Raw genomic sequence first — 26,270 nt, 5'->3', positions numbered from 1 at the left:
CCAGATTCTTCTTTTCACCAAGAGTCAGCCTGCTATGTATCTCCCTTAAGACTTTTCATGCCATTTCTCTGTATTCTTCCCCGGATGTGCCAGGCCCTTTTCCTAGTGAGGTTGATATGGGTGTTGTAGGCCCAAGTCCAGTTGATCTGGATATTCCCATTCCAGATTCCCCCATTTACCCTAGAATATTTCATTCCATTTTTAGGAACAAAGTATGAGATCCATCCTGGAGCAACTTAATAGTTATATGACCCTGAGTAAGTCTCTCATGTTTTTAGAACCTCGGTTTTCCTGGCTGCAAACTGCATCTAATGGTGGTACTTATTCCATGGAACTTTTGTGAGCATTAAATTGAATAATTCGTCTCATGGACATCTCACAGGGTCTGGCTTTTGATTACCCTTCAGTAACTACGGGCTGTTTTATCGTTAGTTAATATGGACCACTCCCACATCACCTCCTCCTAATTCCTTACTGGCTTGGAGAAGTCCATGCTCATGTTTCCCGGGCTGCTTCTGCTTTGTGTCTATGTAAGTGGGAGTCAGCAGCGGAGAAGAAACAGTGAGTCCTCAGGGCTAAGGAATGCAGGACAAGAGAAGGCTCTTGAACTGGCAGGCTGGTTTGCATGGAGTAATGCAATAATGAACGTTGACTCTTGACTACTCCAGGCAGCTGCATTCTTACATGTGGACTCTGCCTGCAGCATCTGTTCCCTGGGATGGCTCTCCATTGCTCACAGAAGTCTCCTGATTGCACATGGTGGGAGGATAGGTTCTGATAAGTTCCTATCATCTCTGACCTCCCCGCCCTCTCTATGAGTTTTTTCTTGCCATTGTTTAATAAGCTGTAGTTGCTCACTTTGGATCACAGAGAAAGTCATGTCACAGTTTGTTGACTGAAAAGCTTCTAGTACTTTCCCCTTATTTTCAATACTTGTTTGAAGAAATTTGGTTGATTTACGCCCTTAAAACAGTAGATGTGGAAGAGATACATTTGCCTCTGTTGATCACTGGTGCTTGTAACTTTCCTTTTAACCTTTTGGATAAGTGTGAATCATCAGGATAATACCAGGAGATCAAGGGTGAATGCTGACAATAGTAAACGATGCTTCACTTTTGAATTTTAAAAGAGGTGTAAAGCATTTGAAACATACTGATAACAGAGAATATTAGAATAACTATACCTCCATCTAGCTGTAACAAATTTTATGCCATGTTATTTTTTTAACTTTACTTTTTCCTTTCTCTTACTTTTTGAAGAAATAAAACATCACAAACCTACTTAGGGGCCCCTGGATATCTCTTCCCAATCTCATTCCCCTACTATCTTCACGTGATTACTTTCATGAATTCAGTAGTTATGTGCTTTTACTACATATTCATGAACTCACAATCATTACAAAGAATTGTTTTGCAGACTTTAAAACTTAAACAAAATATCATAATGCAACTTTTTTTTTGCTAAATATTATGATTATGTAGTTCTGACTTGCTATTCCTCCCGACAAGGAGAAAGTGGGTTTACATCATTAAAAACTGCTGATGGCAGGATTGATGGGTCAAAAAAGAAAAAGAAATGTGAGTAGAGGAAAAAAATGCAGAGAAATGTTTACTGTTTAGTCTTCTGTTTAAAGTTGAGCACGGTGGTGGGTTTGTAGGAGCAAAGAGAGTGAAAGGGGAGAAATGAAGGTGAATTCTCATTTTCAGCAAGTTGTTGTAAGATGTTTCCCTGATCAGAGGCCCGAGACTTTAGACTTCTGAAGTCAGGTTAATGTAGTGAAAATGGTAAGGTCTGTATCCATTGATTTGGATGGCCTCTGGCTCTTTTGCTAACTTGCATGTGATCTCAGTAAAATCCTGACTCCTCTCTGGGCCTTAGTTTCTCAACAGTAAAATTGGGAGTGGAACTAGGTGATCTTTTAAATCCCTTCCTTCATTCACTTTCTGCAATTCTTGCCTCTTTCCCACCTTTATCCCTCATATTTAATATGCAAAAATTCCTTCTCTTTTCTTGTTTTAAAATATAGCCTCATTCACTATATGCCCCCACTTCTCATTGCCAGGATCACAGCCCACATTCTGGCACTCACATCCCTGGATTTTCATAGCACCTTTTCAACTGGTCTCCCTGCCTATTGTGTTTTTTTCTCTTGATCCTTTCCATGTTATCCCAAGTAGAACTTTTTTACTTTTGTTATACCATTCCCATACTCAAGAACATTTCACATCTCCCCATTGCTTACCGTATCCATTCTAAATGTCCCTGCCTGCCTTAAAGTACTCTCCCATCTTGACCCTACCATACTTATCCATTTTGGTCCCACAACCACCCATCTCCTTGGCATGTGCAGGGTGGCTTCTACCATCCCATGTGTGTACAAAGCTCATTCACACCCTATCTTGTTTTCCTCCCACTTAAATACATCTGCCAAGAACATAAAAACAAGCCATCAACTGGGGAATAATATTCAGAACAAGCATATTAGTAAAAAAGCTCTTACAACTCAATAATGATAAGATAAATAACCTGATAACATTTGCAAAATGTTGGAATGGACACTTTCATATAAAAATATATGGATGACTAATAAGCAGGTGAAAAATGATTCATGTCATAAGTCATTAAGGAATGCAAATGGGAACAATCTGATAAAATGGCATATCTACTTAGAATGGCTCAAATTAAAAAGACTGATAATATCAAGTGTTAGTGAGCATGTGGAGCAACTAGAACTCTCACACACTACTGGTAGGAATACAAAATGTTATAACCTCTTTGGAAACCCGTTTGACAGTTTACAAATAAATCTCAATGTTTTTCTGAATTGTTAGTAACTTTTTCTGATCAATAATAATAAAAATAAAACTAGCTTATATTAAAAGCAATTTATTGCTAAATCAAGGTGTTCAGATGATATTATCAGAAAGTTATCTTTCCTAAGCTCTTTTTATGTGAGTTGGACTCAATGTCAAATGGGCTTTCTCTTTGTGGTGAGCACCACAGCTCCAGGCTATTGTATTCATAGCTTCTGGTGCAGTGAAAAGAAATCTCTTTGCTAAGTGTACTGATGAGGGTCCTAGAACTAATTCCCATTGGCTTAACTTTGATCATGTGGCCATGGCACTACATAACCCATTTGGATTATGCCTGAATCATGTGCTTACATTTGGAGCTAGGGAGAGAGTCACCTCCACATAGACTGGGTTCACATGGGTCACATGGCTAATGATGAAGCCAGGGTTTGAGTCCAGGACTGTCTGATTGCTGCATATCCTTAGCCACTTCTCTACCTGCCTTCAGTGTTAGAAAACAAATGCATGCTGATTACAGAATATGTGAAACATAGAGCGCTTGCTTTGGCAGCACATATGCTAAAATTGGAAAGACACAGAGAAGATTAGCATGACCCCTGTGCAAGGATGACATGCAAATTTTTGAAGTGTTCCACTTTTTAAAATAGATAATAAATGGGTGCTGGGCTAAATTCCTAGGTGATGGGATGATCTGTGCAGCAAATCACCATGGCACACGTTTACCTGTGTAACAAAATTGCACCTCCTGCTCATGCACCCCTGAACTTATAAAAGTTGAAGAAAAACTAAAAGAAGGGTGGAGGAGGGACTTTATCATTTAAAAATGTCAATGTCATCAGAGAAAAAAATGTCATTAAAAAAAGCGTATGGAAATGTTCCAGATGAAAGGAGGCTAAAGATATTTAACAACTAAATGTAATACTTGACCCTAGATTGCATTCAATACTGAAGAAGAAAATATAATAAAAAGAATATTACTGATATTACTGGGCCAATTGTCAAAGCTGGAATTTAAATAGTAAAGTATTAATATTAAAACAATGATTAATCAGTCTTTATTGTTAGTAGATTGTGTTATCATCTTTAATATATAAAACCTTTATCTTTCAAAAATTGATATTTCAGTAAAATAATATTTAAATGTGACCACAAAAAAGAAAAAATAGACCATTTAGAAAGTAGATGAAAACTAGCAAAAAAGATTGTTAAAATGACTCAGCAATAACTACCATAGACATTTTGGGTTATTTTTTTTCAGTTATTAAAAAAAATCATGTATTTTTTTCTAGGGTAATTTATTCTATATGACAATTTTTTGTTGCCTTGAATCATCTCTGATTCTTTATCATGGCCCAGCTTAAGTTTTCAAACTTCTTCATGTTTGAAACATATATAACTTTACATGTAAAAGAATTATGTGAATGGTGAAACCATGTGTAACTATTCGCTGTTTTTCCTATTATAGAATACACTCTAATTTTCCAACTTCCTTATTGTTTCTCCAAGAGCTGCCCTTCTGGCTCATGGGATCCAAGGCCTCTGGTGAATTGGCTTGAGAATTCTCACATTCTAGAAGACATCAGAAATATCCAAAGTGCTAATTAAAAATGCATACCTCAGGGCTCTATCCCTAGATATTCCAAGGTTGAGTAGATAGAGAGGGGCTCCAGGAATATTTTAAAAATTCAGCTTTTCATAAAATTTACCACTAACACATATATACCATAAAATACTATGCAGCTGTAAAAAGGAATAACAGCATGTCTTACACGGGACATAGATGGAGCTCAAGGCCATTATCCTTAGCAAACTAATTCAGGAACAGGAAACCAAATACCACATGTCCTCAATTATAGGTGGGAGCTAAATGATGAGAACTTATGAACAAAAAGAAGGAAACAACAAACACTAGGGTCTACTTGAGGGTGAAGTGTGGGAGGAGGGAGAGAAGCAGAAAAAATAACTATTATGTACTGAGCTTAATACCTGGGTGATTAAATAATCTGTATAACAAACCTCCACGATAGAGGCTTACCTAGGCACCAAACCTTCACATGTACCCAAAACCTAAAATAAAAGTTTAAAAAAGAATGTTGAGGTCAGTAAAGGCTTTAAGAGGATTTAACATTTTTTACCATTTATATAGAATTGTGCATGAAATGTGTACAGTGTGGTGCCTTTTCACAAGTGAATATACTTATCGATATTGTTTTTTGAAGTTGTAATTCATTCATTCTCATTGTTGTGTTGGATTTATTTATTTAATTAATTCTTTTGGGATGGGTCTTGCTACGTTGCCTGGGCTGGGCTTGAACTCCTGGGCTAAAATGATCCTCTAGCCTCAGCCTCCCAAGTAGCTGAGATGGTAGGCATGTGCCACCATGCCTGGCTTACTGTATTAGATTTAATTATATGTTATAGATACACAATTTATTTGTCCATTCTAGGTAGACTGACATTTGAATTGCAGCCAAGTTTGAGTTCTTATAGATAGTGCTGCTCCTAATATTTTAGTGGATGTCTTTTGGTCTTAGTGCATGCATATTTTAGCTTGAATTGACTCTGTCAGTTTTCCAAAGATAGAACTTCAGTTTATTCTCACACCTGCAGTATATGGGTATTCTAGTTGCTCTATATCCTCACAAACACTTGACTTTATCTGTGTTTTATTTTAGCCAGTCTGTGTAGTTGTGTTGCACTGTGGTTTTAATTTTCATTTCCCTAATGAGGTGAAACAAATTTTCATGTATTTATTACCTGTTTGAATATTGTCTTTGGTGAAAAGCCTATTCAAGCTTTTTGCCCATTTTCTGGTGGACTGGCTACCTGTTTCTCAAAGATTTTTGGCGTTCTTTATATGTTCTATGTTTTAGTTATTTGATGACTATACATATATATGGTCAATATTTTCTTGTACTCTGTCACTTGCTTTTCAGTCTCTTGATTGCATCTTTTGATTAAAAGGGCTTTAATGTATTACAATTTATCCATTATTCCTTTTGAGGGTAGCACTTTTTCCATCCTGTTTAGGAAATCACTGGCAACATCAAGTAGATATTTGTTGATATTTTCTATAAGTTTTTTTGTATAGACATCTTTTTAAAAACAATTATCTAAAAAATTCTGATACAGACACCCACAAGTCACATTTTGCAAAACCTTGCAATTTTCTACTCTAATCCTCACAAATCCTTAAAAAGCTTAAAACCCCTTTCTCCAAGCTAAGGTCTCCATCCTTGACTTCCCTTCTTCAAGGTGGGCTCACCTCACAAGCCCTTATTGTCAGGCTGTTGTATTTTCTCAGAGAAGTCTACAGCAGGGATACACTTGCAAACTTGCCAGGGCCAGGCATAAATGAGTGATGGAATAGGGTGGAAACCATGGTGGCTGGAGAACAAATGCCCTGTAGAGGAACAGCAACCACTTGGCCCCAGCTAGTTGTTGTCATATGACAATGAGGCTCCTGGGCTACAGATCTGCCACGTTTCCAAGCATCTGGGTTATGTGAAACATGTCAATTTCTAAATGATGTCAAGCAGTTCAAATTAAAAATTCACTGTGTGGGTCTGAAAAAAATAAAGAGGATATTTGTGGGTTTGCTGTAGTCTATGGTCAAACTTTGTCCCAGGGAAGCAGGCTTCCACTCCAAGTGTGGTCGTGGGAGCAGCAGGAGGAGACTCACCTGTGAACACATCAGAAATGCAGAACCTCAGCTTTCAAACACTGAAGGATAATCATTATTTATCAATATCCATAGGTGATTAATAGGTACAATAAAGTTTCAGCAGCATCAATGTAGACATATGGTTCTCAACACTGGCTTAAATTAGAATCTTTTGAAGAACTTATCAAAAAAAATCTATAAATCTGAACCTCTAGGGATGAAACAATATTTTTAAAAGGCAACCTAGATGATTCAAATAGGCAGCTTGGGTTCAAAAGCACTAATTTAGATCAGTCTCTCATTTATAAGTGGGGAAAGTTAAAACTCACAAAGTGGACAGGTGAAGTATCTTGCCCAAGCTCCCTGAAATCATGTATGGGAAGATTTCATTTGTGCTCATTCTCATTTCTCATTATTCCCAAGCCAGTGCCTTTTTTCTGCAGTTGCTTTTGGTTCCTCAGGGCAAAACTGAAAAATGATCCTGTTCGAATATAGCTCACTGCTGCCAGGTTTCCAGCTAAGCTGCTTAGCTTTCAGCATTGAACAGCTAACAAGATTTACTGGATGAAGAACTGCTGGGCCCCTGCTTCTGCCTTTTCAAGCTGAAATCCACTTCATTCTTCCTGTACATCTTCAAAAGCAGTGCTAATTGCTCACACTGTGAAGAAATGGAAGGTCCTCCACTTGGGTGTCAAAATCTCCCTCCATAGGCACTGAATGGAGACATAGGCTATTATCAGCAATATGAGCATTTAGGTTCAACATTAACCAGAAGTGAGTGTGACGGCTTCACCCATGTTACATTGTTGGGCTGTATCATTAGAAGCACAGATCCAGGATGCAAAATTTGGTAGGCATTTTTGGCTCTGATGCACAATTCTGTAAGCAAATTAAATGAGTGACACAGAAATAGTGGTTGAGCAAAGGTTCCCTAAATCTGCTTTTCAGGACCAGGTACAGTTCTGACTCCACGGTACAGTTCTTGAACAGGTTTGTGGAAAAAAAGACAGAATCAACAACCAAAATTAATGGGTGAAGGACTTGAGCTTCCTTGTTGTACTTTGGGGATGACATAAAGGAGACCCATGTTCTACAGCAAATGTTTCTGACATTTCCCTCTGTCTCTACCTAATTATGCTTTATAGCTGTACCATCTTCTTTCTTTGCAACTCTCTGCCATCCAAGTTTTCTCCTTCCCAGCCCTAGCCTGTGTCTTGATCTTCTTTCTTCTCCTTTTCACTCCACTTCTATGGTTGCAAAGACAGTAGCTTTTCAGAGAGCTGGAAAGAAAGAGATGCCTGACAGGATCCTAATTAATGGGCAGACAGAATGACAGCTGGGGACAATCATACATTTCAGGGCCATTACAACTACACCCCAGTTATCTCCCTAATGATGCCCTTCCCTCCCTTGACCTCCAAAACTGCTGGGATTATCTACCCCCATTGAACCTTAAGCCTTGCTGTAGTCAGACCTGGGTAGGCTCAATGTATATTGAGCACCTTCAGTGTTCTAAGTCATGAGACTTAGTTTGATGTGTGAATGGAGATCTGCTTTTCTAATAAGATAGGCATACCCAGACTGCTGTTGGATTGAGATAGCATGCATGACAGTTCTTTGATAATAGTTTAGATAATTATAAGGCAATGGTGATAACAATTAGAATTCTTCTATGCCACCAATCCTGGAAAAAAGTTGTCACTTGACAAAAACTACAGCCTTGCTTATAACTTGTTTTCAACTTCCTTACACTCTACAAATGACATTATATTTCATCTTTTCCAGGTAAAGAAACTCCTTTCAAGGATCCAACTGTTTCGAGTGAGTGTATAGCCTCACCTGAATACAAGGAAAAATGTTTTCTGCCACAGAACATGAATCCAGGTATCCAAATCCCAAAGACAAGCCCTATTCTTCCATGTCGAATATTGCAATAACCTCTTTATCTCTGCCATCTGAAGAACCCCTTCCATCTTGATGAAAAGATTTTGACTATGCTATTTGCTTGTTCACAAATCTTCTGTTGCACTCTATTGCGTACAAGATTAATTTTAACTTTCTCAAGCTGTCACTCAAAGCTCGTCACAATCTGGTTCTTATTAGGAACTCCATACTTATTTGCTTTGTTAAAGAAAGTATGTCACAAATTAGATTTGAAGGTGTTGAGACACAGGGGTAATTAAAAATATTTTTATTCAACATGGTACCTCAAAGAGTTGTTCTTACATTATTGGTGCTCAGAATATGTTTGATAAATAAATACATGGGCTGCATGGGGTGGCTCACATCTATAATCCCTGAACTTTGGGGGTTGAGAAGGGAGATCACTTGAGCCCAGGAGTAGGGGCCCAGCCTGGACAACGTAAAGAGACCTCGTCTCTAAAATATTCAAAAAATTAACCAGACGTAGTGGCATATGCCTGCAGTCCCAGCTACTTGAGAGGGTGAGGTGGGAGGACTGCCTGAGCCTGGGAGGTTGAGGCTGCCTTAGAATAAGTAAACAAATGAATACATGAATGATCAAATGAATACGTGGAAGTCACTGTTACATGCTGTATGATACCTAACACAGTACTTTATATATAGTAGATTCTGAGTGAATATTTATTAAGTAAATAAATAACTAAATGAATATGTGAAGTGAGATTCACTTGAGCAGAAGGGCATCTGCGTAAATCTTGCAGAAACAGAAAATGTTTTGAAATTAATGTGAAAAAAGATCTTATTCTTAATACACATCTCTCACAAAATCCCCTTTAAAAGACATTAATGATGCCTGCAAAGAGAAAATTGTCATCAGCGGAAAGGCACCTGTGCGGAACCCTGTACCAGAAACTCTGAGGACAAACCTGTAGACAACTTGATTTCTGTTATACAGCAGATGGGGCCATTTTAGAGAGCAATTCACATGCCAAGTGATCCTCACATGTTTTTCCCATTTTTGCATGCTCATTGCTAGGTGGAAGTGCCCAAATCTCCATTTAGCTGATGGGAAACAGTCTCAGAGAGGAAACTGACTTGATCATGACACCGTTGACATATGATCAGGAAGGGCCTTGTTCAAAACCATGATGTTCCTTCACCCTCCACAAATATAGCTCTCCCTGTAATACAAAATATAGACTTGTGAAAAAGGTTAGAAATATGTAAAGGATCTGGACCATGTAAATAGATATTGCATACATGTCATACGGGGTTCTTTCTTTTCCCAATTTCAGACGAGATCAAGCATGTTCAGGGTGGTATGGCCATGGGCCCAATTTCAAATTCTGTCAAACTTCTTGGTTGATGATGAGAAAAACTTTTTGCCCTTTGTTTCTTGATATTGTGTCAATCTGCTTATCTGTCCGTCAGCTTGGACCACCCTTGAAAAAACCTGAATTACCATCTGTTGTTTCATGAATGCTGTACGGTCAGCATTTTGCCTTCTCAGTGCATGAAGGCCAGTGAACAAAGGGCATCTGTAGGTGAAACTGAACTGACCTCAGGCTGAACTTGTCCATCTTTCAGCATTTTCCACCCTGATGCTGTTTCCAGGAAGGTCATGGAGTGAGAAGGGGAGATGGCTATAGCTGCCAACCTCTCCTTAATGCGGTACAGTTGCAGACAGAATCAGTCAGACATATTATCACAATTACAGAACTGACTTTGAGAAGGATTCATCTGTGATACAATACATTTCCTGAAAACTATATTGGGCTTGACTTCCTCCCTGCTTTAGTGATGTAGAGGGCACTGTAGGATCCCACTGTGGACACAGAGTTTTTGCTTTAAGTATCAGTTCTCATGGTTGAGATCTTGAGAGCAGTCTGCTTCTTCAAGTCCAGTCTTTTGAGTTCCATACACATGGATTCATGGGCAGTGCAAGGAGATTCATACTAAAGGCCCTGTTTGTTAGGCAGCAGGGGCTACTCTAAGAGATTTGAACAGGGATTTTGGATAAGGTTTTGGAAGGATGGATGAGATGGGTTTGGTAGAAAGAAATCACTGAATCAGTTATTGCCAAGGTTAATAAGTATGATAACCTGAAGGCAGCCAGCCATGAGCAGTACTTGCTGGTGGGGGGAGGTTAGCAGGGGCAACAGCTAATGCTTAATGTGTTTACTGAATATTTAATATGTACCAGGCACAGAGCAAAAGGACTTATATGCATGATCTTATTAGGAGGCATTTTGTTTTTGAGGCAGGGACTTGCTCCATTTCCCAGACTGTAGTGCAGTGGTGTGATGTTGACTCACTGTGATCTCAGCCTCCTGTGCTCAAGCCATCATATCTCAGCCTCCAAGTAACTGGGCTACAGGTGTGCACCACCATGCCCAGGCCACCATATCTGGCTACTATGTGTGTGTGTGTGTGTGTGTATTTTTTTGGGGGGGTCAGAAGACAGGATTTTGCCATGTTGCCCAGGCTGGTCTTGAACTTCTGAGCTCAAGCTCTCCTACTCCCTTGACCTCCCAATCTGCCAGGATTACAGGCATGAGCCACTGTGCCCAGCCTAATAAGCATCTTAAAACCCCTGTGGAACAGGTACTATAAAAGCCATTTTGCTAATGGAAAAAGTCATGCATAGAGAGGCGATTAATTGTTTAGGGTGGCACAGTTATCGAGGGGCATAGTCAAGCCTTGAGCTGGATCCTGCATGACCCCTCCTGGGACTTCATCTTTGCACTGTACCTCCTCCTAGAACTCAGCATGCCATGAGGTTACCAGATGGAAGGCTGGACTGATGCAGGGTGCTGAAGAAGAAGGAGTTGCAAGAGATTGGAGCACAAGCCTAGGAGGAACTGACTAGAACAAACACCCACATGAAGTTATATCAAAGTCAGGTCATTTGGGAATGTCATAGAAGAGCCTGTTTGCAGCCACAGCATTTTCAGGACTTCTAGATTGAAGACAGGCCTTTTAAAGGTAGAAGTCCACAGCTGCCTTGTAGACTCAGGTCAGCATAATAGGGGTCATCTCTGATGCGTGCTGAGGAATTTGCAAAGGTCCTGACAAGTTGGTGCTGGAAGTGAGACCTTTGTGATAATCTATTCAAATGCCTTCTTGGTTTTATGTGTTGGATAATTATTAACAGGATTGCTAATTACTGTCTAAAGAAGACACATTGCAAGTGCAATTATATGATGAACCTCCTCAGTGTGGCCTTTCTCGACAATACTATCCAAAGGCATCCCCTGCCTTCAAGCACTCCATCTCTCTGTCTCCAGACCCCTCTAATTTTTTTTCATAGCACTCTTCTCCATCTGAAACTATTGTGTTTGTAGGATTACTTGTCTAGTTACTCACTTGCCAAGAAGAATACAAGCTCCATCAGAACAGGACTGTTTTGTTCTCTGCTAAGGAGCCCATAAACAGCTTCTAGCTTCTAGGAGGCTCTCAATCAGTATCTGTTAAATGAATGTGGATTTTGGAGAAATTAAAGGTAGAATTTAATACATTAACTAATTATCCTGACAAACATTAATAATTGCAGTATCAGAAAAAACAGCTTAGAGAAAATGTATGCATTTTTGTGTAATGTGCACAATGTCTATTACATATGATAACTTTGACATATAAGTACATTCCCTTAAATATGAATAAAGTCCTATTGATTATAAACTTTCATACATCATTCACAGGGAGCAATGTATGTCCTAGCTGGTCGTATGTCAACACCATTACATCAGTGCCAGGCAGTGTAGGAATAAACCCGGTGCAAAGCAGAAATAACCAATGTGAGTGCATCAACTCCTATGATTCCAGAGCCCTCCTGGGTTCAGTATGTGTTTTTCCTCTAGGAAGGACAATTTAAAGGGGTGCTCTGAGGAGTGTTAAGACCACTTTAATCTGTAACTAATGAGGATACCCATTGAGGGTTCAGATAAACATGTAGGGGAAACACTGTTGGTTTATCTAACTCACTTTTTCATTCCATTTCCAGCCTGATCCTTCTCTCTCTGTTCTCTTTAAGACCTGACACTCTCCTTCTGTGTAAAGAGCCGCTCGAGGAGGTGTGTAAATGGACCCCTGCAGGAAGCTGCTCGGAGGCAGCTCTGGGCATTGGAGAATGAGGACCAGGAGGTACGCATGTTGTTTAAGGTGAGTGTGGGGAAGCAGGTGAATGCTGAGAGCTGACTTGTGTCAGTCTGCTACAGGATCCCTAGCAGCTAAGACAGCATCTGGAGCAAAGTAGGCCCTCGGAGAAAACATCTAATAGGTAGGCTGAATGAATGAAAGATTGCATACACATTCTCTGCACAGGAGTGGAGAGGAATGGGCAGGAACTCTGAATGGGCAACTTGGAGTTGCTGAGTCAGAGAAAAGTTGGTTTCAAATCTTCTATTAGTTGTGTAATCTTTGACAAATTACTTAATCTGTATAGAATGGGAATTGTTAAAATACCTACCTCATTAAGTATGCTTCTTTTCTAATGTGGTAATTTTGAATTCTTTTTTATATGTGATACAATATACATAACATAAAATTTTCCATTTAAATAATTTTTAAGTGTACAATTCACTATGGCACTAAGTACATTCACAACCTATCCACCTTCAGAACTTTTTCATCATTTCAAACTGAAATTCCATATCTATCAAACAATAACTCCCCACTATCCCCATCTCTCACCTCCTGGTAACCACTAAGGATATATTTTTAAAGTACCAAGGTTGCCAATAAAAAAACAAAACCTTAGAAGTATTTGGATTAGAGGAGGAAAAAACAATCAAGTAAATAAACCAATTTCTCATGTTTCATAGTAGGTGGGTAATATCTTCATTTGTTAAAACCAAGGAAGAAGAATATGATCAAATTATTTACAGTTTAGGACATACTATGTAGAAGAATGAAAGTCAGAAATGGAAAAAAGTTGTTTCAACTAGAGGTAGGGAAAGCATAATATTACTTTAAATAATAAACTAATATGTTCCAGTTATTTTTTATAGTTTCTGCATGAATCTGGTAAAAATTGAAGGAGAAAAGTGGTCTAAATGTCATGCAGCAAAAAAAGATAGTGTCTGGTTTTTCAGGGGGAAAAGTGAGACTGTATCTGTAGAGAGCTTGGCATTGTTTTTGGCAGTGATATTGTTCCATAAGTAGTAGCTACAGTTTTTTGAATTTTATTTTATTTTTTAAATACCTGGAATTCAGGAACTTGGAGATACTGGCTGCTGTTAGAACTGTAGTTTTCCTTTATTTTGAGTCTCATTTGGAATGGCAGGAACGGGGTTGATTGAGAGAACTGGTCTGCTGGGCTGAAGCTTGAGTCAGACAAACTCGTGGGCTAAAGTTGAGGGCTGAAGTCAGCTAGATCGGAAATCTATTCAAGGCGCCACAACTTACTCCCTGAAGGTGGTGCTGGACAATTTACTTAACCTTTCTGTGCCTTGTCCTCCTTGAATATACAACAGGGAGAATGATGCTGTTGATAGATCTAGGATGCCATTGATTATAAAATGCACTGTTATTTTATGTACCTCCAAGAAAGAAAACAAATGCTGCCAATTAAGGTTGATGACATACTTCCTAATCTTTTAGTTTAGAAGTGGTTAAATGTGACAAAAGCACATTTTGGAATGGACTAAATCCTATCATTGTATTCTCTTCGTAGGGCTTTTGTGGGAGTTAAGGGACATATTGGTCATAAAGCTCTAGGTGAAGTGCCAGGCATGTAGTAAATTCTCTGTAAGTCGATTTTTACCTATCACCCCTTCCCTAATTATGGGCTCGACATCCTCCAAGCATCTGGGGCCTCCTGGGGTCTGGTATGGCAGAAGGAACCCCAGAGTTCTGACTTTACTGAACTGGGGCTTTTCTTCTGGATTCTTCCATCTTCTTCTTCCTCTAAGTTTCCCTCATGATAGGACTCCAGGAGCTGGTACTGATGACAGGACCTGGCCTGGTAGAGGGATGTTCTGACGATCACTAGTTATAGTAAACTCTGGAGGCTTGGACAAACAACAGAGATTTAAGGGAAAACTAAGTCTGGGCAGTGATTCAGACCTGTTTTTTTTTTTAGGTATTAAAATAAAAACCCAAGAGACTTATAGGCCTCCTCTCACTCTCCTTGTGAGCATGTAAATTGGAAGGCCTTTCTGGGGGACAGTTGGGTGACTGCATTTTATAATTAAAAATATGCATATCCTTGCATTTCCAATTGTACTTCTTAGAATTACTTGTGTTAAAAATATTAAGAATGTGCACAAAGATTTAGCCATAAGGATTTTGGTTACAGTACCATTTAGTATATTAAAAAATGTAAAACAGAGAGAGGGATCCAAGATGGCCAAATAGGAACAGCTCTGGAGTGCAGTTTCCAACGAAAATGCAGAGGATGAGTGATCACCACATTTCCAAACAAGTTTTTACTGCCTGCAGACCAGGAGACTCCTGGGTGGAAAAGTGCTACAAGTGTCCAGCATGGCTGTTTCAGCTGGTGCAGCAGGTTACTGCACAAAAACCCACACATATCTGGGCGGCTATTTCAACTGGTGCCTGGAATGCCTGGGAGACAGAATTGCCCATTCAACTGAAAAAAAGGGGGCTGAAACAGGGAGCCAGGTGATCTGGTTCAGCGGGTCCCAACCCCACAAAGACCAGCAATCTGAAATTCTCTGGACTGAGAGATTCACAGCAAGTACAGCTGGACCCAGGATGGTCCAGCTCTGTGGAGCTGGTAAATGGTGTATGCCCTTACAGAGGTAGCCCACCACTACCGAGGCAGTCCATCATTACTGAGGCAGTCCACCATTACCAAGGCAGTTCGCCATTACTGAGGCAATCCACCATGACCAAAGCAGTTCACCATTATAGAGACAGTCTGCCATTACTAAGGGAGTCCACCATTACAGAGGCAGTTCTAACTATACCCCTATAAACAAAACTGCAAGGAAGTTCACATGGCAGCTAGGCAGAGCCCATGGCAGCTCAGCAATGCCTCTGCTGGCAGACTGTGAGTAGGCTACCTCCTCGCTGGGCAGGGCATCTCTGAGAAAAGGCAGCAGCATGTCAGGAACTTATAAATAAAGCCCCACCTTCCCAGGGCAGAGCACCTGGGAAAAAAAGGTAGTTATGAGTTCCACTGCAGCAGACTTAAATGTACTTGCCCATCAGCTCTGAATGGAAGAATGGAGCTCACAGCTCAGCACTTGAGCTCCCATAAGGGACAGACTGTCTCCTTAAGCAGCTCCCCAAACCCCGTATATCCAAAGAGACACCTCATAAATGAGAGCTCAGGCTGACATCTGGCGGATATCCTTCTGGGACAAAGACAACAGAAGAAGAAACTGGCAGCAACCCTTACTGTTCTGCAGCCACTGCAGATGATCCCCAGGCAAGCAAGGTCTGGAGTGGACCTCTAGCAGTCCTACAGCAGAGAGGCCTGACTCTTAGAAGGAAAACTAAAAAAACAGAAGGACATAACTTCATCATCAACAAAAAGGATGTCCACTAAGAGACCCCATATGAAAGTCACCAACTACAAAGACCACAGGTAGATAAATTCACAAAGATGGGAAGAAACCAGCACAAAAAGGACCGAAACACCGAAAACCAGAACACGTCTCCTCCTCCAAGGGATCACAACTCCTCACCAGCAAAGGAACAAGGCTGAATGGAGAATGAGTCTGATGAATTGACAGAAACAGGCTTCAGAAAGTGGGTAATAACAAACTTCTATAAGCTAAAAGAATATGTTCTAACCCAATGCAAAGAAACTAAGAACCTTGAAAAAAGGTTTGATGAAATGCTAATGGGAATAAACAGCTTAGAGAAGAATAAAAATGAATTGATGGAGCTGAAAAACACAACATGAGAACTTCGCAAAGCTTACACAAGCTGAAACTTACACAATAGCTGAAACAACTAAGCAGAAGAAAGGATATCAGAGACTGAAATCAACTCAATTAAATAAAAAGAGAAGGCAAGATTAGAGAAAAAAGAGTAAAAAGGAACAAAGCCTCTAAGAAATAGGGGACTATGTGAAAAGACCTAATCTACATTTGATAGGTGTACCTGAATGTGATGGAGAGAATGAATTGAAGCTGGAAAATACTCTTCAGGATATTATCCAGGAGGACTTCCCCAACCTAGCAAGGCAGGCCAATATTCAAGTCTAAGAAATACAGAGAACACCACAAAGATATTCCTCAAGATGAGCAACCCCAAGGCACATAATCGTCACAGTCAACAGGATTGAAATTAAGAAAAAAATGCTAAGGGCAGCCAGAGAGAAAGGTCAGGTTACCCACAAAGGGAAGCCCATCAGACTCACAGTGGATCTCTTGGCAGAAACCCTACAAGCCAGAAGAGAGTGGGGGCCAATATTCAACATCCTTAAAGAAAAGAACTTTCAACCTAGAATTGCATATCCAGCCAAACTAAGGTTCATAAGTGAAGAAGAAATAAAATCCTTTACAAACAAGCAGTTGTTCAGAGATTTCATCACCAGGCCTGCCTTACAAGAGCTCCTGAAAGAAGCACTAAACATAGAAAGGAACAACCAGTACCAGCCACTCCAAAAATGTACTAAATGGTAAAGAGCATCAAAACAATGAAGAAACTGTGTTAACTAATGGGCAAAACAACCAGCTAGCATCAAAATGCCAGGATCAAATTCACACATACCAATATTAACCTTAAATGCAAATGGGCTAAATGCCCCAATCAAAAGACACAGACAGGCAAATTGGATAAAAGGTCAGAACCCATCGGTGTGCTGTATCCAGGAAACCCATCTCATGTGCAAGGATACACATAGGCCCAAAATAAGGGATGGAGGAAGATTTACTAAGCAAATGGAGAGAAAAAAAAATCAGGAGTTGCAATCCTAGTCCCTGATAAAATAGACTTTAAACCAACAAAGATCAAAAGAGACAAAGAAGGGCATTACATAGTGGTAAAAGGATCAATGCAACAAGAAGAGCTAACAATCCTAAATATATACACACCCAATACAGGAGCACTCAGATACATAAAGCAAGTTCCTAACAACCTACAAAGAGACTTAGACTCCCACACAGTAATAGTGGGAGACTTTAAGACTCCACTGTCAATATTTGACAGATAAATGAGACAGAAAATTAACAGGGTCAGATCTGGACTAAGAAAACCTAATAGACATCTACAGAACTCTCCATCTCAAATCCACAGAATATATATTTTTCTCAGCACCACATCACACCTACTCTAAAATTGACCACATAATTGGAAGTAAATCACTCCTCAGCAAATGCAAAAGAATGGAAATCATAACAAACAGTCTCTCAGACCACAGTGCAATCAAATTAGAACTCAGGATGAAGAAACTAACTCCAAACCGCACAACTTCATGGAAACTGAACAACTGGCTCTTGAATGTTGACTGGATAAATAATGAAATGAAGGCAGAAATAAAGGTGTTCTTCAAAACCAACAGGAATGAAGACACAATGTACCAGAATCTCTGGGACACATTTAAGGCAGTGTCTAGAGGAAAATTTATAGCAATAAATGCCCAAATGAAAAGAAAGGAAAGATCTAAAATTAACACCCTATCATCAAAATTGAAAGAGCTAGAGGAGCAAGATCAAAAAAACTCAAAAGCTAGCAGAAGACAAGAATAATTAAGATCAGAGCAGAACCGAAGCAGACAGAGACACAAAAAACCCTTCAAAAAAATGAAGAAATCCAGGAGATGTTTTTTTGGAAAGATCAACAAAATAGACAGACTACTAGCCATATTAATAAAAAAGAAAAGAGAAGAATCAAATAGATGCAATAAAAACAGATAAAGGGGATATCACCACAGATTCCACAGAAATACAAAGTACCATCAGAGATTACTGCAACCAACTCTATGCACATAAACCGGTAAACCTGGAAGAAATGGATAAATTCCTGGACACTTGCATCCTCCCAAGCCTAAACCAGGAAGAAGTTAAAACCCTGAATAGACCAATAACAAAGGCTGAAGTTGAGGTAGCAATTAATAGCCTACCAAACAACAAAAGCCCAGGTCCAGGTGAGTTCACAGCTGAATCTACCAGACATACAAAGAGGAGCTGGCACCACTCCTTCTGAAACTATTCCAAATAATCCAAAAGGAGGGAGTCCTTCCCAAATCATTTTATGAGACCAACATCATCCTCATATGAAAACCCGGGAGAGACTCAACAAGAAAAGAAAACTTCAGGCCAATATCCATGATGAACATAGATGCAAAAATCTTCAATAAAATACTGGCAAACTGATTGCAACAGCACATCAAAAAGCTTATCTACCATGGTCAAGTAGGCTTCATCTTAGGGAGGCAAGGCTGGTTCAACATAAGCAAGTCTATACATGTAATTCAGCACATAAACAGAACCAAAGACAAAAACCACACGATTATCTCAATAGATGCAGAGAAGGCCTTTGAAAAAATTCAACAGCTCTTTATGCTAAAAACTCTCAGTAAACTAGGTATTGACATATCTCAAAATAATAAAACCTATTTATAACAAACCCACAGCCAATATAATACAGAATGGGCAAAAACTGGAAGCATTCCCTTTGAAATCTGGCACTAGACAAGGATGCCCTCTCTCGCTACTCCTGTTCAATATAGTATTGGAAGTTCTAGACAGAGCAATCAGGCAAGAAAGAGAAATAAAGGGTATTCAATTAGGAAAAAAGGAAGTCAAATGGTCTCTATTTACAGACGACCTGATAGTATATCTGGAAGACCCCATTATCTCAGCCCCAAATCTCCTGAAACTGAGAAGCAACTTAGCAAAGTCTCAGGATACAAAATCAATGTGCAGAAAATCACAAGCATTTCTATACACCAATAACAGACTTAAAGAGAGCCAAATCAAGAATGAACTGCCATTCACAATTGCTACAAAGAGAATAAAATACCTAGGAATACAACTAACAAATGATGCAAAGGACCTCTTCAAGGAGAACTACAAACCACTGCTCAAGGAAATAAGAGAGGACACAAACAGATGGAAAAACATTGTATGTTCATGGTTAGGAAGAATCAATTTTGTGAAAATGGCCATACTGCCCAAAGTAATTTATAGATTCAATGCTATCCTCATCAAGGTACCTATGACCCTCTTCACAGAACTGGAAAAAACCACCTTAAACTTCATATGGAACCAAAAGAGAGCCTGCATAGCCAAGTACATTCTAAGCAAAAAGAATAAAGCTGGAGGCATCATGCTACCTGACTTCAAACTATACTGCAAGGCTACAGTAATCAAAACAGCATAGTACTGGTACCAAAACAGAGATATAGACCAATGGAACAGGGCAGGGGCCTCAGAGGCAACACCACACATCTACAACCATCTGATCTTTGACAAACCTGACAAAAACAGGCAATGGTGAAAGGATTCCCTATTTAAAAAGTGGTGTTGGAAAAACTGGCTTGCCATGTGTGGAAAGCAGAAACTGGACCCCTTCCTGACACCTTACACTAAAATTAACTCCGGATGGATTAAAGACTTAAACATAAGACCTGACACCATAAAAACCCTAGAAGAGAACCTAGGCAAAACCATTCAGGACATAGGCATAGGCAACCACTTCATGGTTGAAACCACCAAAAGCATTGGCAACAAAAGCCAAAATAGACAAATGAGATCTAATTAAACCGCATAGCTTCTGTACAGCCAAAGAAACAGTCATTAGAGTGAATTGGCAACCAACAGAATGGGAAAAGATTTTGCAATTTACCCATCTGGCAAAAGGCTAATATCCAGAATCTACAAAGAACTAAAACAGATTTACAAGAAAAAAACAAAAAACTCTTTCAAAAATGGGTGAAGGATATGAACAGATACTTTTCAAAAGAAGACATACATGAGGCCAACAAACATATGAAAAAATGCTCATCATCACTGGTCATTAGAGAAATGCAAATCAAAAGCACATGGAGATACCATCTCATGCCAGTTAGAATGGCGATCATTAAAAAATCAGGAGACAACAGATACTGGAGAGGATGTGGAGAAACAGGATCACTTTTACACTGTTGGTGGGAGTATAAATTAGTTCAACCATTGTGGAAGACAGTGTGGCAATTCCTCAAGGACCTAGAAATAGAAATTCCATTTGACCCAGCAATCCCATTACTGGGTATATATCCAAGTATATAGACACATGCACATGTATGTTCACTGTGGCACTGTTTACGATAGCAAAGACCTGGAACCAACCCAAATGCCCATTGATGATAGACTGGACAAGGAAAATGTGGCGCGTATACACCATGAATCTGGAAATCATCATTCTCAGCAAACTGACACAAGAATAGAAAATCAAACACTGCATGTTCTCACTCATAGATGGATGTTGGAACACATAGATACAGGGAGGGGAGCATCACACACTGGGGTCTGTTGGTGGGGACTAGGGGAGGGACAGCATTGGGTAGGGATTTCAGGAGAGAGAACATGGGGAGAAATGCCAGATACAGGTGACAGGGATGGAGGCAGCAAACCACACGTTGCCATGTATGTACCTACTCAACAATCCTGCATGTTCTTCACATGTAACCCAGAACTTAAAGTGCAATAAAAAAAGATAATGTAAAACAATCCAAACATGAAACCATAGAGAAATAATTCATTATGTTAATGCAACAATGCCATATGTAACCATTAAGAATGGAATAAACTACATGATGATATAAAAGATGCTTTGTGAAATACTGCTTAGCAGCAAAAGAAGATTGCAAAAATAATTTATGGAATGTGATTCTATGTATGTGACATAGTTACATGGAAAATTGTGTAGGAAAAAAGATTCAATGTTATTACATGAAGGTGTTAACATTGATGATCTTTAGGAGTAGGGACTAGGGATGAATTTTATTTTTGCACATTTTGGTTTTTTGTTTTTCAGCTTTATATTAATAAAAATAATCATTAGGCATAGACTCACAATCAAATTTGCTTTTAAGATGTCTTCTATGAATCATCGTCCTCTATCCTCCCACATACACTTTTTTTTTTTTAACACAAAAAGTAGCATTCTCTGCACATAGTTCTATTCCCAGGCTTCTTTTTGCTGCTGCAGCTGTAAGCAGTGTTATATCTGGAGCCTATATCAGTACACAATGAGCTTCTTTCTTCTTTTCTGTGACTGCATAATACAATATTTCACTTTGTGGATAAATTGTACTCCATTTTAAGCAATCTCTTTTTAATAAATATTTAAGTTGTTTCTATTTTTTTTGGTGATGCAAAAATCAATGCCTTAATCAAGAAGTTTATACAGAACATTTGGTCTATGTATGAGCTTGCTAATGGGACACTTCTGTCATTCCAGGCTGACTCATTGTTTTTTTTTTTTTTACATAGGATCTCTCAGCAAGGTTGGTCAGCATCCAGTCTCAGAGGGCCCAGTTTCTCATCACCTTCAAAACCATGGAGGAAATCTGGAAGTTCTCCACCTACCTTAATTTAGGTATGATACAAAGCAAGCAGGTGGAGGATGACCTCCTCCACAGTTCAGCCAATTTGTAGGGCTTGACATTAAGGAATTGGGCTGGCTTTGATAATTAAGAAAAATAGAGCCTTAAAAGGGATGGTTAACTTTTGAAATATCACAGACTGCCTCAAACTAAATCTAAAGCAAATATTAAGTAGTATTCTAAAATGCCATATAAAGAAGTGTGCTGCTTTGTATCCAGGGAGATCCTTTTTTTTTTTTTTTTTATTAGATAACCAATCAATTAGAAAACAGTTACTGGTCATCTACTAAGTTCATAGTACTGAAATAGATGTGAAGCTGGTGCTAGCGTGTGTGTGTTTTAGACTATAGGGAACTAATCTTGAGTAAGATCAAAGTAGCTGCTCAACATAGTAAAGTTCCAGATTTTTTATCGCATGTATTGGAAGAGTTAAAGAAAGAAAGAGAGGAATTATCTACTTAAAGCAGCCTCAAGCTGCAGGGTTTTCTAGAATGTAAACAAGGATATTGGGATGCAGCATCAGTTCCATTGTGGAGGTAAATTCTTCACCTGCATTCTCCAGGGAGAATAACTTATAATGGGGAAGTTATGGTTGCAAAATGAAGCCAAACAAAGCAAGAGGCCACCTAATTTGATGTATGGTTTATATCTCCCAGAAAATGCTGGGCTCCATGCCGACATGCACAGGGACAGATGTTGTGTAGGGGTGGAGGGTCAACATGACTCATGACTGGAAGGTATAACTTCTCCTCTTATGGTCTGGAGATCTGCTCTCCACACTACACATTTCCTTCTGGACCATCTGGACCATCAGGCATCATCACTATTCAAACTGTGCTTCATGGACCTGCAGCATTGACAGCACATAGAATCTGTTAAAAAAAGGAGAAGCTCAGCACTATCTCAGACCTTCACTAGACATCTGTAGTTTAATAAAATCCCCAAGTGATTTGTGTGCACATTAAAGTTCAAAATCTGCACACAGAAAATGGATGCGATGTAATTATAGAAGATACATAAGGCCTAGATCAGCACAATGGACAGTCAGGGTGGAAACAGGCAGGCTTTTGCATCTTAGAAAAAAGAAGACGCCTCAAGAGAATCATAGGAGTAATTCATATTTATGGCCATGTTTAAAATACTATGTATAATTATTAGAGTTTTACAATTTACATAGTTTTTAGTCTGCTTTTACTGGAGAGATCTTCTGGGCATTGGAGGTGGAGCAGGGTCAGAGCTTGTGGGTGGAAGCAAATCCTGATTCTTAAAATTCACTGAGGGGGAACCACGCAGAAACTCCATAGCCACTGCATCATCCGGGCACAATAGTTTGAACTTCAGGTCAGGAGAAATTTAAGGAGGCACTAGGAACCCGCAAAGCCAACACTGTAAACTTGGAGACCTCCATGGATGTATTCGAAAAAGACAGTTGGTTTTGGTCATCTCATTATGCATTTATGGAAACCCACAATATGTTGAAATAATAAGTAACATTTAGAAATGACTTGTATTTCCCAACAGATGTTAAGAAGACTCAATTAATTCTAGAAAATGTCTAGCTTTTTCTCTTATGCTGTTTTAATTCCAGTTAAATGACAGGTTGGGGCTCGTGGTCTGAGAATCAAGCTCAGGAGGGAACTTTCTCACTCTCTTCTGTGCTCAGCTACGTCAGAAATCATTTTGTTCAGGAATCTTGTTGGCTTGACTTCTTAGGCTATGTATCCATGTGTCTGGAGCATCTCCTCTTTGACCACAAGTACTGGCTCAACTGCATATTGGTGGAGGATACAGAGATCCAAGTGGCTGTAGATGATAAACACCTGGAAACAATATACCTGGGACTCCTGATACAGGAAGGTGAGTGCGGCTTAGGGGTAGTGATGCGATCTTATTCAGATATTTGCTCTCAGAGGCCCTGAAATAAGCAGGATACAAAGGGAGGGAAAAATCATTCGAACATGGCATATTCACAAATGAACGCACCTGTTATGATAGCACTTCGAACATTCCTCTCAGTTCGACACCAACATCACATGAACAGCTGAGCTGGTCAGTCTCACTGACTGATGTTAGAACTGCTTGGAAAGTTTTCCTAAGAACTCATGCCAGGGCTCCACTTAGGCCCATGAAATCTCTGAAGGTGAGGGCCCAGGTATTGGCATATTTTGGAAAGTTTTCCAAATAATTGTAATGTCTACCCAAAATTGAGAAACACTTTTCCAAACATGATATAATTTGATTGTAAAATAAAGATGCAAATGTTGCAAAACCCGAAGTTTTTCACGAAATTGAGGAAAGTGAGTGAGCGTCCAATCAAGGTTACCATCCACCAATTAACAACTAATGAGGTGGATGTGCCTGATGACATCACAGGCACATGGAAAGAGCCAGATTCGCACATGATATTTTAGCAAAAAGGATTTTATGATTGCATTGCATGAAGGAAAGAATTTCATATCATGCTATTATAAAACTTATTGGAGTAATTATATTCACTCTAATTCTTTTTTGGTTCTAACTTTAATCACGATGTTTCAATGATAAATAAAATTCTCTTAAATATTAATATATTTTTACAAGTTTTCATCTCTTTTTCAAGATAAAGTCCCAATTAAGTCTTTTTCTCATAGATTATTAGAAATGTTGGTGTCTAATAATCTAAAATATTGGTGTTCCCTCTCAATGGCTTTTTTCTTCTTGGTGCCAGTTTTCCTGGGATCACAAGGCCTGTTTTAATGTCTCCTTGTGAAATGCCTACTTTACATCCAGGAAGAAAAGTGCTCCAGCTCTGGATAGAAATATTACTTTATGTGATAATCCCTTTTCACTTCCTGCTACTCTTTGGAAAGCTATTGCTTTTCTCATTATCCACAGGCCACTTCTTCTGTAGAGCCCTGCGCTCTGTGACTCCACCAGCCGAGAAGGAAGGGGAGTGGTTGACACTTTGCAAGAATGAGTTAATCTCAGTGAAGATGGCAGAAGCAGGGTCCGAGTGGGAAGGCGTGTCCTTGGTGACAGGTCAGCGGGGCCTGGTACTGGTGTCAGCCTTGGAGCCTCTGCCTCTCCCTTTCCACCAGTGAGTAGCCATCTGCTTCCTGGGAGTGAGTCCCAGAGCAGATTGAAATCTGCACAGAACAGAGTAGGCATGCTTTCAGATATGGGCATCCACAGTGTGGAGGAGAAAACAGAATCTTGGTGGCTCTTTATCTTTCTGTCTCTTTCTTTCCTTTTTTTAACAGTCAAGGTTTGTGCAATCTGATGACATTAGAGACAGCTCTAAGTTTTAGATGGGCATTGTATCTAGGAGCAAATATACCACATGACCACCAATGTAGGTTTCTCCATGTATGGGCTGGGAACCATTTGTCTGGGCCTCCTCAGGCTCTCTTGGGGTTGATTCTAGGAATCTGCATTTTTAAATAAACTTCCCAGAAGATGTTTTTCACACTAAAGTTTAAGAATTCCTGCTGGAAGATATGATAAACTTAAATATACAGATTGACAGTAAACATTAACCCAGGCCATGGACCTGTTTGTGGCTTTGGCAGAGATCTGACAAAATGTAAAGGGATTGTTTGTTAGTTATTTAACTGGCAAATATTTTTGAAGCCACAAAATATCCCAGATCTGTTACTGCCTCACCTCTTCACAGGTCCTGGTAGAAAGTAAGATCTCAATAAATCTTTGCCATCGTTTAAATAAGAGGAAAAACAATACTTACCATTTATCATCATTGTTCTGATAGAGTGTTCTGTTCATTGTTGCAAGTTTTTGAAATCCATGTTTGCAAACCCCATGTTTTCATTGGCAGATGGTTCCTAAAGAATTATCCAGGAAGCTGCAGCCTTTCCAGGAACAAGGATTGGACAGGTTCCTATCAGATTGGTATGGCTGAGTCAAAAACATGGTATTGTTGGGGAGATAATGTTGTCTGCCTCTCAATTTTATCTGCAGGTTTGGAGTCAGTTGATATAAATTTCTGTTTCGTCGCTGCTAGGGACTGGATTTAGGGAAGTCAGTTTCTCTCTGTGCACATGGTTTTCCCTGCCTGTGAAACGAGAGGTCTCAATCCAGGGGGCAGCTACACATGCCTGCAGGTGTGGGCAGGACACACAGATGCTAGAGGGCCTGGATGGAAGGAGTTAGGGAATGGCAGGAAAAATTAGCGATTTTAAGATACATGGGTGAAAAAAGAGCCTGGTGTGGGCCAAATTAAATGTTTTGTGAGCCAAATGTGGCCTGTGGGCTGCCTGTTTCAATCTCTGGTCAAAACATTTTCTAATTTCCCTTAGACTTTTATAAAATTAACTTTGAATTTAGGAAAAGTAGACATGCCTGGCATATAAGGGTACTCTGTAAAAAA

At 39.4% G+C, this 26,270-nt stretch overlaps 1 protein-coding gene and 1 non-coding gene across 3 annotated transcripts in view; both read left to right on the top strand.

The window, feature by feature from the left end:
* Positions 1–26,270, top strand: part of SH3TC2 (SH3 domain and tetratricopeptide repeats 2) — a 71,419-nt gene that overhangs the window by 1,947 nt on the left and 43,202 nt on the right. For both annotated transcript variants that reach the window (XM_002744351.6, XM_035288165.3), the window contains exons 2-7: positions 8,263–8,361; positions 12,434–12,561; positions 21,795–21,900; positions 23,621–23,764; positions 24,782–24,983; positions 25,719–25,792. In XM_002744351.6, the coding sequence (XP_002744397.3) occupies positions 8,263–8,361; positions 12,434–12,561; positions 21,795–21,900; positions 23,621–23,764; positions 24,782–24,983; positions 25,719–25,792 (753 nt within the window). The remainder of the gene's footprint in view (positions 1–8,262; positions 8,362–12,433; positions 12,562–21,794; positions 21,901–23,620; positions 23,765–24,781; positions 24,984–25,718; positions 25,793–26,270) is intronic.
* Positions 3,348–3,454, top strand: LOC118151817 (U6 spliceosomal RNA). The gene has a single exon (XR_004740224.3). It is a non-coding gene; the product is annotated as a U6 spliceosomal RNA (small nuclear RNA).

The sequence above is a fragment of the Callithrix jacchus genome, chromosome 2 (genome assembly GCF_049354715.1).
Source record: "Callithrix jacchus isolate 240 chromosome 2, calJac240_pri, whole genome shotgun sequence".
NCBI lineage: Eukaryota > Metazoa > Chordata > Mammalia > Primates > Cebidae > Callithrix > Callithrix jacchus.
This window is presented reverse-complemented; position numbering and strand designations above follow the sequence as displayed.